Source organism: Clavelina lepadiformis, chromosome 9, assembly GCF_947623445.1.
Source record: "Clavelina lepadiformis chromosome 9, kaClaLepa1.1, whole genome shotgun sequence".
Lineage (NCBI taxonomy): Eukaryota > Metazoa > Chordata > Ascidiacea > Aplousobranchia > Clavelinidae > Clavelina > Clavelina lepadiformis.
In genome coordinates this window covers 10863699-10878820 of record NC_135248.1, presented here as the reverse complement: position 1 = coordinate 10878820, position 15122 = coordinate 10863699, and the positions used below count along the sequence as shown (strand labels likewise).

Below are 15122 nucleotides of genomic sequence, written 5' to 3'. Positions count from 1 at the left end.
AGGAGTTCTTCAAAACTAAAGAACACAATAGAGAACTCAAGTAAGAGTTTGATTAATTATATTTCAGTTAACCTCTCCAAATGTAGGAAACATTTCATTAAATTCCTCTTCAGCTTCTTCTTCTTCATTTATCTCATGTTTTTTCTCCTGGTACTTAAATAAACTGGCCTTTTCAGCTTCCCTACATAAAAATTTTACAATGGTACATTCAAACCTGGATAGCTATTAAAAAAAAATTGTATGCTAACTGTGGAAGGATGACAACTCATTTTCAGATGTAAATAAAATGGAACCTACTTTTGCTGTTTTATATCTTGTTGCTTGTGCCAGTGTTGTACAATTTCCTTAAATATTTTCATTGTGTCTTGTTTGCTTAACTCAGTCACACCAGAATTGCATTTAGTATGCAACTGAAGCAAAGCACCGATCAAAATGCTGAAAATATTGATTGACTCAGAAAATGTCTAAACACACAGTGGAGCTGAAACGTTACATCAGCTTTTGCTTTTCAATAATAATAGTAAAACATAAATGCCGGTTACAGAGGATATTGAACTTCATTCATTTGACAGTTTTATGTTCTACAAGTTTTAGTTCTGACAGAAATGTAATTAAACTTACGTTTCAGTTAATATTGCACTGGAATTGTCTTGCCCACCTAAAAAGAATGCACGATATTACAAGCCAAAACCATGCGTATTTGTGCAGATAACCGGTATTGAAAGTGTCAATGTTTTTAGCAATACACCACACACACCTATACAAACACATAATTCTTTACTTTTTTCGTTTATTGCCGATTGCACTTGTTTTAGAGAATGAATAACTTCAGGCAAATCATTATTGGAATGTTTGGCAATGACAACATCCGTGATCACATCTTCAATGCATGATTGATAAGAACCGTCTGAAGCTTGTGATACATCATCCTGCACTGCCTTCATGCTGCACGCCGTTCGGATTAAACGAAAACCAAATCGTATCTGTTTGTGTATTAAATATAAAAATTTAAAACAAGCAGATTTAAACATCTTAAAAATGGTTGAAAAAAAGTTAAGGATTGGTTGAAAAGCCTTAGTCAATTTTTTTACTTGTGCAATGGCGTCCTGCAACGGCTCAACAATATCTGGATAGCAGGGGTAGTTATCTTTTAAACTTTTATGAAAAGCCTGAAACGATAGTTGAAGTTTTTTTTCCTTGCTCCAAGCCAATTCTTCTGCATATTTCTTCAATACCAAAACAAAAAGAATTGTAAAATCAAGAATATTTTGAGTTACATTGCTCAATTGACGCAGACAGATTACAAAAAACCATCACATCTTACTTCATTGTTAAAGTCATGCATTACATCCTTCAGAGTGTTTAAGTTTGCAACTGTGCCTGTGAAGTTGGAACAATCATTGCTCAGCTGATGAAACTAAACATGAGCAAATGTTGAAAAAAGCTTAGTACAAAATAAATAGACCCTTGTAATATTTACATAAAATAATTTAAAGAAAAGGGTTTTACTCAGATTTTTAATTCTAATAAAGCAGTTTTGGCCAAGAATAAAAATACACCTGAGACATATCCAGTCTGAAAGCTGACTTTGACTTGCTCCTTTGAATTTTTCCTTCCAAATCAACCACATATCTTCCTAAAGCCTTAATATGAGGATGGAGAAAAGACAGCGACGTAATGTCACCTACGGGAACCTCATATCCGGTTAACGTCTGGTTTGACAAGTTTCTGACAGTTATATCGCATGTGCACTGATGAAGCTGGATGGAAAGTCAGATTTTAGTTACTGGCTGGAAAGTCGAAAACAGGAAAGATGCTAGGATTTGCTACAATTTAATAATTTCTTTAATTTTAATTTAATCAATATTAACCAGTGTTTTGACACGTCAAAGGAACCTATTATGAGACTAATTACACATTTGTACAATACAGATAATATATATTACAAGCAATAGAATGACACTAAACTATATTTCTACCTCTTCTGAAAGACAGTCGGTCTTAAGTTGTTGCACTGTAACCGGATCAGCAGGCCCTCTAGGTGCAACAAGTATCATTTGAAGATAGCCACACCACACCCATGCTTCCCCTACCATTTTCCAACACTGCAAACTCCATTGTTTGCTCTGGAAGCAAAAAACACAAAATATTAATCAGTTTATTGAATCTTATGTCATGATACTTTTTAGCAAATGTTGTACCCGCGTACGTCATTTGTTTTTTCTCTTCTTTTCCAAGTAGGGGCAAAAAAGAGCAAGCCAATAAAAACAAACATAAAAATATGCCTCCGCAACCAACGGATAGGGAAGTCACGATAAAACTTTATAGTCTTAAAACAGTCCAAACGGGGCAAATAAAGCTAGTTGGAACAGCCACAAAATCCAAACATATTAATAAATAAACGAGTACAATAAAATGCTTACTTCTTTAGCATTTGTAATAGTTTGTTGCAGTCTAGAAATTGAATCCACACAAGCTGATAACAGTTGACAAACATTAACTATCCATTGTGATTGAAAAGCAGTTGTGGTGTCAACAACATCGGAGAGCAATTTCGTGTTGTCAAGTAACTGAAGGCTTACTTCTTTCAAAACATCCATTTTAGTTTTAGAAATAAACTCTTCAGTGCTGCTGAGCAATTTGTCACATACTGACGCACATTCTTCAGGTAAAACAATTTTCCTTTTACTGCAGGCATTAAACAAAGCATGAAGAGTGGAAGAAAATGACTGACACATAAAGTGGATCACTTCAATGAGCTGTGGGCCAAGATAAAAGTAAGACTGGGAAGAAAAACCGCAAGTAAGAAATGCATTTGACCACAAGATTTGAGAAACTGACTCAAGCTGATGTACTTTAGTAGTTACTTCGCTGACAGGCACCCTAACATCACTGTAAATGATATTTCTCACTTTGTCAAGTGTCTTGCAAGTAGTATTGCATCCATTGGTCCAATTGTCATACAACAGTGACAAGACATTGTTAGTAATACATGGTCTCAAAAGGTTGCTAGGGCCTTCCTCAGATGAGAGTGAGTGAGCAGAACTAGATATGATGTGAGTTTCATTACCTTTATCCACTTGGATAGGTGGTTTTAAAGGCGACCAATCCCAAACCCTTGTCAAGAAATACCTTCTCCATGCAAACAGGCTTCGGCTTTGGACAGTTCTGAGAATTTCATAGAAATACTGAAGGTCTCTTCCACATTGAAGTGAAGAGAGTTTATCCATGTCAACAGTAGAGGCAATTTCAGTAAATTCTGTGTAAGATGTGAGACAGCTCAATTCCTTTGCAACGCTAAAACAATCCAAGAGTCGCCATAGGTTTTGCTGATGATGCGTGACACCAAAAGTGCAGTTTTGAGAAGCTGCTTTTATTGTATTTGGTTCTGCTATTATGGACAACTTTTCCATTAATGCTGTTGATTTCGAGGAGAGTGGAATGCCGTTATCAACTATCTCCTGAGTTAAGCTGAAATGGGAAGAAGGCGTATCAGTACACTCAGTATCCATATCTTCTCCATCTGAATCTTTATGCTGTTTGCTATCAGCATGAAGAGGAAGGCTTGATACCTGAACGGTTAAAAACTGCTTCAAAATATCAAGGATATTTAGCCAGGTCAGATGAGTTAATTTTTTGTTGTGAAATGCCTGCTTGATGAACAGTGCAAAGTCGTCAAACAAGGATTTGCAATAAGATTGGACTAAAAATTGAAACTCTGTTTGGAAAGGTTCACATGCACTTGAGCTCAGGGAACTTCGTATTTTGACTTGAATCTTTTGCTCTTGTTCTAAGGTATCATTAATCTGCAATATTTTGTCCATATTTTCCAAAATATTCCACACTTCCACTGCTTCATGATCGAGCAATTTATCTTTAAACATCAGCATTTGCTTCCGTAAGTACAAGTACAAGAGGATGAATTTAGGCAAAGAGAAGAAAGACTGCATGAAGTGCCTACATATTTGAAATAATAAGACATATGAAATGTAAACTGATATCTTGACAATCTGGGTGAATTTGCTTAATTTATACTTTGTAAAATATGGTAGGTAGCATAAAGAAACAACATAGCAACATCATGTAAATAACTAACCTCCAAACAAATGATATTCTCCTTAGCAAGCCTTCATACTTGCAAAATGAATCCTGATTTGGGATATTAAAGGTTGCAGATAATAAAACCTGTTTTATGTAGATATTCCTGCACAATAATAATAAAAATTGCGTCCAAAGCTTAGTTTTCAAGCTATTGAATCTATCGTTTCAACATACAACAACTGTGAAAAATTGCTAGGGGCATAGCAATAATAATACATGCTGCATCGTATGAACAAACTTTCAACAGTCCCACACCTCATCTTACAAAAATTGGTTAATATTACTATTCAGTCACAATGAACTATCTTTAACCAAGAATATGTGACACATTGATAACCGCAAGACATACCATGATTGATACAAAGGTACTAAACTCAACAGCACAGGATGTGGCAGATCGCTAACTTTTAGTAAGCGATTTTGGAGGCTACTGGCTATTTGAAAGGTTGAGCCTGTATTAAGAATCCTGAAACAAAATTTAGAAGGTTCGACCATACCATTGGTATACAAAAAACGTACAACAAGAATTTAAACTGTCAAGATAGCTTTGTGTAACTACTTCTTATAAAAAAATGATAAACTTACTCCTTTCTCTTTCTTGAAGTGGGTGAAATATTGCAAAAATCTTCTTCAGCCTTTAACTGATGATAAGTAATTTTTAACATGATCTTGCTGTAAACAGATGGATCTATGTCGTAACCTAAACCAAAAAGTATTGGGTAATATTTTATAACATAAACAACACATGCAGTACATATGAGTTGCGATCAAAAATACCAGATTGGTTCAAAAGCTGCATATTCCACTGCGGGTCCCATGGCTGATCTTGCCAATCCGGAATCTGTGTCAAAAGTCAAGACGTTAAACTTAATTTCTTTTATTTACTTTCATTTTGACCTGCTAAATTTATACTATAGTGTCTTGCTAAAGTGTCTTACACAACAGTTTGCTTTTTCTAGGTTCTTGGAAGAAAACACAATATGTGATAAAGAGGAGAATGCATGGGATCCTTTAGTAAGCGATTTAAAGCCAGATGCTGTAAAACAAACAAACGCTGCTCATTAGAATAAAATATCGAATACAATTCACTTAAAAGATGCAAAACGCTGTTGATGCCTACTCAGTTCGTTCATAACAACTGGAAGAAATTCTTCAATGACAAAATTTCTAATGGTGTGGTCATTCTTTGTGGAAAATTCTAAGAAAACTCTGAAAAATGATTGTATGGCCGACCTGATGTTGAAGTCTCTTGTCCTTAAAAATAACAGAATTTATGCTACAGTGTTATTAAACATAGAAGTACAAAATAATTTATACGAATAATATTAACATTATTAAAAAAGAATCTATATAAGTTTGAAACACCACAATCAAATGACATGTACTTCAAACAAGCATTAGCATACATATAATAAGCATACCTGCAAATTTGTGGTATTTGTTGGACCATTTCGAATTGCCTCATCACATTGGACAGTGTTGGACAAATGATCAAATCTTTTAGAGTAGGCGAGGTCATTTGAAATAAAGCTTGCGATTTGTTGTGTATCTGTGTTTTTCACAAAAACTTGACATGTTTTTCACTTTTGCTTGAAACAAAGTGAGCATTTACCAAAAATAGACTTTTAAGGCATGAGTTTCTTACAGTGTCATTCTTTGAAATTGCAGTGCCTCTTCTTAGATTTTCAATAAAGCATTCTACTTCCTGCAGTACTTTCAGTTTGGCATTCAAATGACTTGAGCCTGTAAAATTTATCATATTATTTATAGAACTACATCAAAAGGATGTGAAGTATGCCCAAATACATGGTATAATGCTTAATTAATGAAGCATTAAGCGTCTCTACTTACCACAAATAAGTTTCATTCCTTTTAAATATGATTCAACTTTGGCATAAATAAATATCAAAATTGTGTAACAAACCTTTTCTAAATAAAATTTTCTACACAAAAAATTTCTTACCTTTTAAATTTTTCTGTAATTTCTGAGCAAAGTCTAAACAACTGGCCATCTCTACAAAATTGGAACATTTTGACTTGATAATGGAATTCACTTCTTGCCATGTTATGTTTTGATGGTTTCCACCTTTCAGAGCTGGAGTGTTGATTAATTGGTCTAATAAGCCAGGGTCCGAAGACAAATGAATTTCAACGCATCTATTTCTCATTGCTCTTGACAGTTCACCACAGGAAGGATCGAGGGACAAAATCAACCTGATAAAAATATGACAATGATTTAACAATAAACTACATTTATTTAATACCGATAAAAGTTATGACTGCACTTGTGTTATGTGGTGTTGGTAACTTGTATAAAGCGTAATCTTAAAATGTACAAAAGATAATCTGGGAAAAATTAGTATGACTTACTCAAAAAGTTTAATTTTACTTACTAAAGTCAGCGAATTATTGGTACCTGAAATCAGGATGTGGCTTTATTTCTACCACTTTCCCATCAATAATTCCACGTTCAGTGATGGTAAGAACTCCACTTGGTTCAAGGAGAGCATTCAAACGATCAAGCACAGATGGCGAGCAAAAATTTGCTCCCTTTACAAGCAACCAATCTCCTGAATGAAGAATATTTAAACATTCAAAAGAATGTAACCGATAAGAAATACAAGGATGCATATTTTACAAGAACAGGAACTTGGTGGACAAGTAATAGTGTTTTTCAGACTTAAATAGTTTAATGTTTGGGTGACACTTTCATGATTGTTGGCTTTGTAAGTAAGCATCAGCAGCATAACAGCAAATACAAACCTTGTTGAAGAGACTGCACTAGGATGCTATCAATCCATTCGTATGCACCACGGCTATTCGTGTGACTGACGATTTTCTTCAGTGTATCAGTGCATTCTAAGCATATAAATTTTATTATATCAGAAGAAACACACGGTTAGATTTGCCAGCATCTTATCGGGGCAAAACAGTTAGTTGCAAAAGTAGAATAGTTAAATACCTTGTAGCTGCATGCATCTGTCGACATTCACCATGAATGTAGAAACCGATTTCCTAATAAAAGCAAGCTCGGATTCAACTGACAAAAACAGATTTTGAATAGTTTCATCGTCTTCCACATTCTCCAGTGATTTAGACATTCTTCGTATTTTCTCACCAGCCTTTATGAAATAGTATTATTGTTGGTTAAAAGTCAAGTAGGACACACTATGTAGCAAAGTGAAAGTCATATTAAAACACTTACCATTAGGATGTTTTGTATGTCAGAACAGAATTCCCAAGGTGAAGCAGTACTCAAGATATCTTTACAGCACTCCATAATAATGCTAAAAATTCATCAAAAGTATTAAATTTTATTGGTTAGTTTAAGTTAAAATAGTGTTTCCTAAACCCTTTTTCTACTTACCACTTTACTTATAAACATAATTTTATGACCCTTCATGATTCTTTCATTACATTACATGAATGCACTGTTGCATAATAATACAGGGGTAAAGACTTACTACTTTACTCATAAAAAAATTTACTGTTATTTAGTCTAATGAGGGCCAAGCACTTGAAACTGGATAGAATTTTCTAACTTTGGTTAGAAATTAAAAATTTAAAAGTAAATCTACTTGTGAACTTTTCTGAGGATGTTTAGAATGGATTTTATTAAGTCAGATTGTTCAAAACCACCAAGAAGCTCAACAGCATCCATAGAACTGTTGGTAGCGAGGATTTGAAGCTTACGCCCACTCAGACCAGCCAGAGTTTCCACCAACCGGCTTTTACCAGATCCTGCTGGACCAGTTACAATGCAAGGCCATTTCTAAAAAAAAACAATTTTAATCTATATGTGTTCTTTGTTCTTCTTGTGTCGCACAAAAATACATGGTTATGAACAACAGGGTTGCCCAGATCGAAGTACTCTTTCCAGAGGCTAGTGAAACAATTCCAAAAAGTGTTAAAAATGATCTGTAATAATGAAGTTGAAATGAAAAGCTAAATGCACACGTACTACTTGGCTTGTCTCTATTAGTTAAAGAAAAGATTTTTGTAGATGTGTTGACTAGGCCAAGTTGAAATCAATCTGACATTCTAATGATGAAGTTAACAAGTTCTAATCAGTATATAATTAAGTTAATTATGAGTTTACAACTAAATGAGCTCCATACAACAATTGCTTGATTCATAAAGCATCTTCTAACTCCTTACTGCTGTTGTAAGTAGATAGCAATAAACATTTGTGTCTGTACTCGTTTTAAAAAATATCTATAACCTGAAAATCGATCACGGAAAGAAATCTTTGATGCGTAATGTAAAAATCTTTGCAATTGACCACGCTTGTCTTTAGTTACCAGTAAACACAATTTCCGCAACCACTTTTACGTGATATTCTAAGGTGCTGTGGAATGTCTACTGGTGTTTTATCCAATTTTTACTAGTGTAGAAGAGTATAAGGGAAAAGCCTAAGTTTTCATCAACTTGAATTTAATGACAAAAAAAAACGTAATACACATTTCCTAAATTCTACAGCTACCAGTAGCATAGTGGCCTTTGCAATGACAGTAATAAAAAAGATTCATTATGCCACCATGATAAAACAGACCTAGCCTGCTGTGATTTTTCTGTGAACAATTGATAGCAACTTGCAAAACGTTCGGCAAGCCATAGGGATAAACTCCTCCTACCAAAATGGTCCCAGCCAGAGGAAACACAATGCAAGCTGAGATGTGGATAAAAAAGCAAATTTAAAAAGCAGTTTACCTTATTTAAAACTTCAATTAGAGCTTCAGCTCCATGCAACATGCTGGGAACAATAATTGAAGAATTCATGGAAGATGAAGGATAAAACAAACCTTCCCGCTTTATGACAGCATTGCCAATCTAACAAGAAAATAACAAGTAAAAATAATATGTGAACACCTTTGAAAATATAGCTGAAAAAATTCTGTATGGTTCTCACCTGGAGAGTCTTTGGTGTTATGTGGAAGTAACGTGTTGGGCTGTATGCTTCTTTGTCAAAAACTTCATAAAATATGTTGTACAGCTGCATAATACAAAAGTAAGCATTGATAACAATTGCTTAAATAAAGATTCCAACAGATAAAATCTTTACATTATATTAATCCATAAACCTTAGAAATGTAAAATTCTACTGTTAACTTTGACCAGGGGCACCTTTTGTCGATCTTTGCCGGTTCTTAACCTTTCACCATAAACAAGATACATATGCAAACTTGGGTCATGCGGCTTTACTTCAACCATTAGTTGGCACCACCGAGTCATGTCTCGAAGATTAAATTCCCAAGGTGATCCTACATGACCCCATTTTCGTTCCTGAACTACTTCGTTGTATACCTGCATTATATAAATAATCCAAGTTATTTGTGTTCTAGATTAAAACAGCACTAAATGCACTATACCAAGTATGGTAATGTGTAAAGAAATTATTATCTGTAGCATAAATAGAATGGTACAGAGCATGCTATATATCAGCGTTATTCAACGGGGGCGATATCGGCCCCCAGGGGGCAATTGTGACAATTTTTGAAGTTGGGGGGGGGGGGCGATTTTAGTCTTTAAAGGGGTGAAAACGCTGTTACCATTGCTTTCCAAGTTGTGATTTTATAATTATGTATCTGTTATTTACGGCGCCATTATTGCATAAGGTCATACTTGCTTTGTTTATGATTGTTCTTTATTTTTTGAGATAATTTCAAAGCATATTGTACATCGCAAGAAGTAAATACATTTGTAGAAAAATAATCATAGGGGCGATTTTGACCCAGAACTCCGAAAAAGGGGTGATTTCACAAAAAAAGGTTGAAGACAACTGATATAAATTGTTATATTCGTGTTGACCTGCACAAAGGTACTGAGAATGTGATAAATTGGTTACCTGTTGATTAAACTTGACCATGTTCTTCAGAACAGGTCGTTCCAAATTTGGAAACTGACTTTGCAAAATGAAGAGAAGGTCGCTGCTGCTTAAATTATCCACATGCACCTGCATAGTGAGTAAAGAAAAACATTATGTGATTAAAGTGCAATTTGCATTTGAGTACCGATATAACGTCATTACGTAAATTATTTATAGTTGATGATATGTAGGGGTTTGCGTGCCGAGTTTTTGTACTTTGCGTGAAAGTTTCCAGGTCATTTCCTATGATATTGTAATGACTTAACAGTAAAAATAACTACACCTCCTATCAACTTCCCCCAACAAAAATATATGACGTAAATGCGGACACTTTCGTCACTACTCCTACTACAGCACGTCAAAACAGACGTCAAGCACACTCCTTTGTTGTGAAACATCCAATAAAACGCAGATTGTGGTGAAGAAATACACCCGAAGTACTTCCTATGACTTAAAAGTGACACCAATTAGTGACCCTTAATTAATAGTTTTAATTAAGGCCAACATACAGCTAAACTTACAAAAACCTTATCATTTTCTCAACACAAATTGCACAGCAAAATTGTACGTAATTTGGCACGTAACCTGAAAAAAGAGATTTATAAAGATTATATATAAATGCTGTTCATCCAAAATGCATAATGATTAACAGTGGCCACAAACTTATAAACAGTTGGAGTTATTGTAAGAAACCCTGAATCGAAAAGCTTGATTTCTTAAAGTCGATACTTGCAGTCTAAAAGGCGATGAAAATGCAGTTCGCTTTACAAGTATTTATGACAGGAACAATATTACTGGCTGCTTCTGCTGTTATGTCAGTAAGAGGATCGAATGGTGGTGTATTAGTTTCACAAATAGTTGAAAAAGAACAGCTGTGCATTTACAATGACTGTTCGTGTGCATTGTTAAACACAACTGGCATTTTCGAAGTCCACATTGATTGCTCTGGAAAAAGTCTGAGGTCTCTAAACTTCTTTGAAACGGTGTCTTTGAGAAATATTATCCTCCACTCCTCCACAAGGCAAAGTGAAGATACAAGACACAGAAGATATGAACAAAAGAGAGTGAGACTAGTAACTGAGGCTGAAGATCGATATTTGATCGCATTAAACTTACGAATGAATTCCTTGGCGAGGATTGACAACGAATTTCAAGAATTCGGAGAAGAAGCTCAATATGTGCACATGCTGGACCTATCTTATAACAAGTAATGTATTCGGATATAACTGTTACAGCAAAAATAATTTTGTTTTCTAAAAAACTATCTTTTTTAGAATCCACCACATCAATTTTGATGCATTCTCTGCACTGGTCAGTTTGGAAGTTCTCTTGCTGAAATACAACCCAATACGTACAATACCAGATTTGTCACATTTAGCTAATTTAAAAACACTGGGTCTTGAAAAGAACTACTTTCTGAAGCAACTGCCAGGTACTCAGTTACCAAAACAGCTCAATAAACTGCTCTTATCTGGTGTTCCTCTTAAAAGCATAAACAGGTTGGTACAACTAATAGCTGTCATTGGTTTGCACAATAATAGTGGAATAATACCTAGTAATCTTGAAGTTTATTGCTTTTGCACTGCAAAAAAAAACAAGCAAGAAAAAATACTTGCATATTTGAGCAGGAATAACATTCATCCTATACTATAAATCTTGCCTTAACTTTTTACATCAGAGAACTCTTACAAGGACAGACAGAGCTTAAGGAATTGGATCTGTCAAATGGATTTGATACATCACCCAGACGAAGGAGTCTTGAACTGGATGCATTTGATAACCTTCAAAATCTAACCATCTTGAAAATTTCACACACCCGCTGGCAAGCAAACATGGCACCTTTGCAACAGTTGAAACATCTGAAAGTATTGAAAGCCAGAAGGTAAGAACAGGTATCAATATCAGAAAAGCTTTTGTTGTCATCCAATGATCTTCCTTGAACTCTGGATTTGTGTTAATCACTCAGATGTTATTTGAAATCAATGTTACCCATCATTGATGAGCAAACTAACATGGCATACAGTTCCCAACTGGAACAGTTAGACATTTCTGGAAATCGATTTAATGCTCAGAGCCTAACTACGACAAATATCCCTTCTCTCAGGAAACTATATCTCAGTTACACATCTATACCAGAGCTTCCACAGATCGCATTCCAGGTTAAATTTAATGAATCTTTGTTAAGAACTTTTCGCAACAAATAAACCAAAACTAAAGTAAAAAATTCTAGAATTTTTCCCTAGGGCATGCCAAAGCTGATTGAACTGCACATCAGTGGTATCAGGCTGAGAAACAAGAATATAACTGTCCTGAAAAATTCTGAAAGTTTACAGTAAGCATCTATTTGCATAAAAATGCTATCACTGGAAATTCTTTATGAGATTCAGTAGAGGCATAGGTGTACAGCAATAACACTAGAAATATGATTTCACTTCTTTTCACTATATCTTCATACGTTTTGTAGAAATCTTGACATAAGTCACAACAAATTAAGAGAACTTATGCCAATTTCTGCGCAACTGGAACAAATCAATTTGAAAGGAAATAAATTGCAAAGAATTGACAGAAAAACATTTTCCAGGGCAAATTCCCTTCGACATTTGGATCTTTCTTGTAAGTGGAAAATTAAAACATGATAATAAATGCTACTTATTAGCTTCTCCTACTTACATTTTGCTTTATATTTTACAGACCAAAAAATTACAAGCATAGATGCTTATGCATTCTATGATGTAACTAATCCAAAAGCCCTGAAGTGGGTCAACCTCAAGGGCAACAAACTCAGGGTACTACAACGCAATATGATGCTGGGCCTTGACAATCTAATTGAACTAAACTTGGAAGGTGAATTTTACGCTTTCATGATTGCAGAGCAGAATTCTTCACAGGAAACCTGAAGCTAATGCACATAGATGAAACTGGTGTAATTTGCAATTAAAAAAATATATTTCAATTAGTTAACATTTCCAGAAAACCATCTACAAACTCTTGGTCCACTCGATCTGCCTTCGCTAAAAGTACTAAGGCTTTCTCATAATAGGCTAATAAGACTAGATGAAAGAACTTTTACTGGACTGCCAAGTCTACAGCAACTCAATATTTCCAACAATGAGCTGCTAGAGTTTAATGCAGGTATTGTACACAGTTAATTTTCAATGAAAATTATTTTTTGTGTCCAAAATTAACATATACTGCTGTGATATAAAGTAAACTTACTAAGCAATTGTACCAACTTTTACAGAGCTACCAGAATTGCAACACCTTGATTTAAAATCCAACAATCTGACAGTTATTCCTAACATCAGCAGAATGACAGAGCTTACAACTCTGCTGCTTGATTATAATTTTATTAAGGAAGTTAGCTATGGCGCCTTACCTACGCATACCATAGCTTTAAATACTTTAAAGCTAAGCAATAACAAGTTAAAGATGCTGGAGCCAGGGTGCTTTCAAGGGTTGGTCAATTTAACAAAGTTGGATCTAAGTTGGGAGGCCTATGAATCTGAAAAGGTAAAGTAACACATTTTGGTGCCAATTTTCTAGATAAAATTGTTTACTTTTAAATTAAAGGAAAACAGCTTTTCTATGATGGCAATTGCTGACTTGGTGAAGCTAGAGGAACTTGATTTGCACCACAATTCGATAAAACATTTCATAAATTTCACTCTTCCAAATCTGAAGCGTCTGAACCTTTACCAAAATCAGTTGAAAACACTGGGTAACATTCCACTAAGGGAACTATTTCCAAGAATTGAAGATATTGACTTAGCAGTGAACCAAGTAAACTATATACGGGTAAGATGACAAAAATACATTTTACATGAGCTGCTGTTAACTGCAAAATAGTTATGTACTTTTAAAAAATATATATATCAGATGTCCTATTCACAAACAAAGTTGGACATTTTAATTTTAAATCATAAGCCAAAAACATTAACGGACATTTAAACTTTACAGCCAGGTTTATTGGATGGACAAACTCATTTAAAACGGCTAGATCTCAAACAGAATCACTTCGATTGTCCATGTGCTGACAATGAAAACAACCAACATTTTAAAAGTTACCAATATGTAAAGGAATGGCTTATTGATTTTTCATATTCGGATCAAGTAGATCCCCATATGGCAAGAGTGAGTGTGAATTGTGAATCTATAAAATTTTAGATGATAATATACTATTCTAAATTGTATTGAACATGTATTTACATACAATTGAAGGTACATTTACACTGTAAATGTACATTATACAAAACCCAAATGATCACATACATTCAGAAGTTACTGTTGTGTAACTGGGATAGTTAATTTATCTAAGTTTAGTTTACTAGTTTTGTAGCTCAGCAATAATTTGCCAAATTTATTTGCTAGGAAATCCAAGTTGATGAAAAGAATGAAATGCCGTTATATTCCTGCATCAAAACATCAAGAGAAATTGTAGCATTTTTTTCAAACCCATGCCAAGAGGAAAGCATACTCAGTTCATTGTTGTCTGTAAGTCATAGTTACATGTATTAAATTTTGGAAAACCAATACGTCTTGAGCTGTGCATATCTAGTAAAATTACCTGATCAGCATCAGTAAATGCTGTATATATAATTATATTTGTATATATATAACAACAAAGCTTAGTTAAAGATGAAAATGTTGATATTGTGATTACTTAAAAGCAGTTGTTGATTGGTAATACTTTCCAAGATATCATGGCTATTTCCAAGTCTATCAGTAATGTTGCAATACCTTAAGACGCTTGTATTGTGTGAACAGGGCATGGCTTTAACAGAATATAAAGAGTATTTAGAAACTCTAGAAGCTAGTGCTGATGAAAATTTGCCAGGAGTTAACTATGTAAGTGCATGCTTGTTACTTGTTGAAATATAAACTTTGGATATTGGATAAATGGTATATTTGGCTTTCTGGACAATAAAATAAGTTTAAATGGAATCTTCCTTTATTTGCAGGACTCGGATTATTATGAAAATTATTACGGTATTTGATGGCATCAAAATCATCTTTTGTTTTTATTTATTTGTTTTTTATTTCTACTTATTGTACTGATTTTTGTACATTTTTTGCTTACATGAAAATCACTTTTGTTTGAATAAACCTACTACATCAGCGGTTTCCAGAAAGTCCTAAAAATATTTTGCAAAGTAGG

The 15122-nt window shown here is 34.3% G+C and overlaps 2 protein-coding genes across 5 annotated transcripts in view; one reads left to right on the top strand and one right to left on the bottom strand.

Annotated features, from left to right (window-relative positions):
• Positions 1-15122, bottom strand: part of LOC143469993 (midasin-like) — a 42507-nt gene that overhangs the window by 12359 nt on the left and 15026 nt on the right. For all 3 annotated transcript variants that reach the window (XM_076967818.1, XM_076967819.1, XM_076967820.1), the window contains exons 40-66: positions 9947-10054; positions 9226-9405; positions 9011-9094; positions 8812-8931; positions 7680-7873; positions 7307-7388; positions 7064-7223; positions 6865-6960; positions 6518-6671; positions 6065-6315; positions 5747-5844; positions 5523-5650; positions 5222-5355; positions 5040-5137; positions 4879-4942; positions 4687-4801; positions 4451-4567; positions 4097-4204; positions 2424-3957; positions 1980-2126; positions 1560-1760; positions 1325-1417; positions 1092-1226; positions 782-983; positions 622-658; positions 298-435; positions 73-181 (exon numbers count right to left, since the gene is read on the bottom strand). In XM_076967818.1, the coding sequence (XP_076823933.1) occupies positions 73-181; positions 298-435; positions 622-658; positions 782-983; positions 1092-1226; positions 1325-1417; positions 1560-1760; positions 1980-2126; positions 2424-3957; positions 4097-4204; positions 4451-4567; positions 4687-4801; positions 4879-4942; positions 5040-5137; positions 5222-5355; positions 5523-5650; positions 5747-5844; positions 6065-6315; positions 6518-6671; positions 6865-6960; positions 7064-7223; positions 7307-7388; positions 7680-7873; positions 8812-8931; positions 9011-9094; positions 9226-9405; positions 9947-10054 (4887 nt within the window). The remainder of the gene's footprint in view (positions 1-72; positions 182-297; positions 436-621; positions 659-781; positions 984-1091; positions 1227-1324; positions 1418-1559; positions 1761-1979; positions 2127-2423; positions 3958-4096; positions 4205-4450; positions 4568-4686; positions 4802-4878; positions 4943-5039; positions 5138-5221; positions 5356-5522; positions 5651-5746; positions 5845-6064; positions 6316-6517; positions 6672-6864; positions 6961-7063; positions 7224-7306; positions 7389-7679; positions 7874-8811; positions 8932-9010; positions 9095-9225; positions 9406-9946; positions 10055-15122) is intronic.
• LOC143471224 (podocan-like protein 1) lies at positions 10539-15088 on the top strand. 2 transcript variants are annotated; one of them, XM_076969627.1, is made up of 14 exons: positions 10539-11174; positions 11242-11466; positions 11646-11849; positions 11934-12126; positions 12211-12299; positions 12432-12580; positions 12659-12811; positions 12938-13099; positions 13209-13477; positions 13538-13762; positions 13925-14098; positions 14336-14458; positions 14732-14812; positions 14926-15088. In XM_076969627.1, exons 1-14 carry the CDS (start codon positions 10714-10716, stop codon positions 14959-14961), a joined length of 2544 nt encoding a protein of 847 aa, XP_076825742.1. In that variant the 5' UTR covers positions 10539-10713; the 3' UTR covers positions 14962-15088. The 2 variants fall into 2 exon arrangements, with proteins under 2 accessions (XP_076825742.1, XP_076825743.1); XM_076969628.1 differs by lacking the exons at positions 11934-12126; positions 12211-12299 and having other exon boundaries at positions 10540-11174.

Bases quoted from the DNA above. Each gene is read 5' to 3' on its own strand.
- LOC143471224 (XM_076969627.1), top strand. From the start codon at position 10,714: ATGAAAATGCAGTTCGCTTTACAAGTATTTATGACAGGAACAATATTA. The intron at 11,467-11,645 runs GTTGGTACAACT...TTTTTACATCAG, and splicing joins CCTCTTAAAAGCATAAACAG to AGAACTCTTACAAGGACAGA. The intron at 12,300-12,431 runs GTAAGCATCTAT...TACGTTTTGTAG, and splicing joins AAAAATTCTGAAAGTTTACA to AAATCTTGACATAAGTCACA.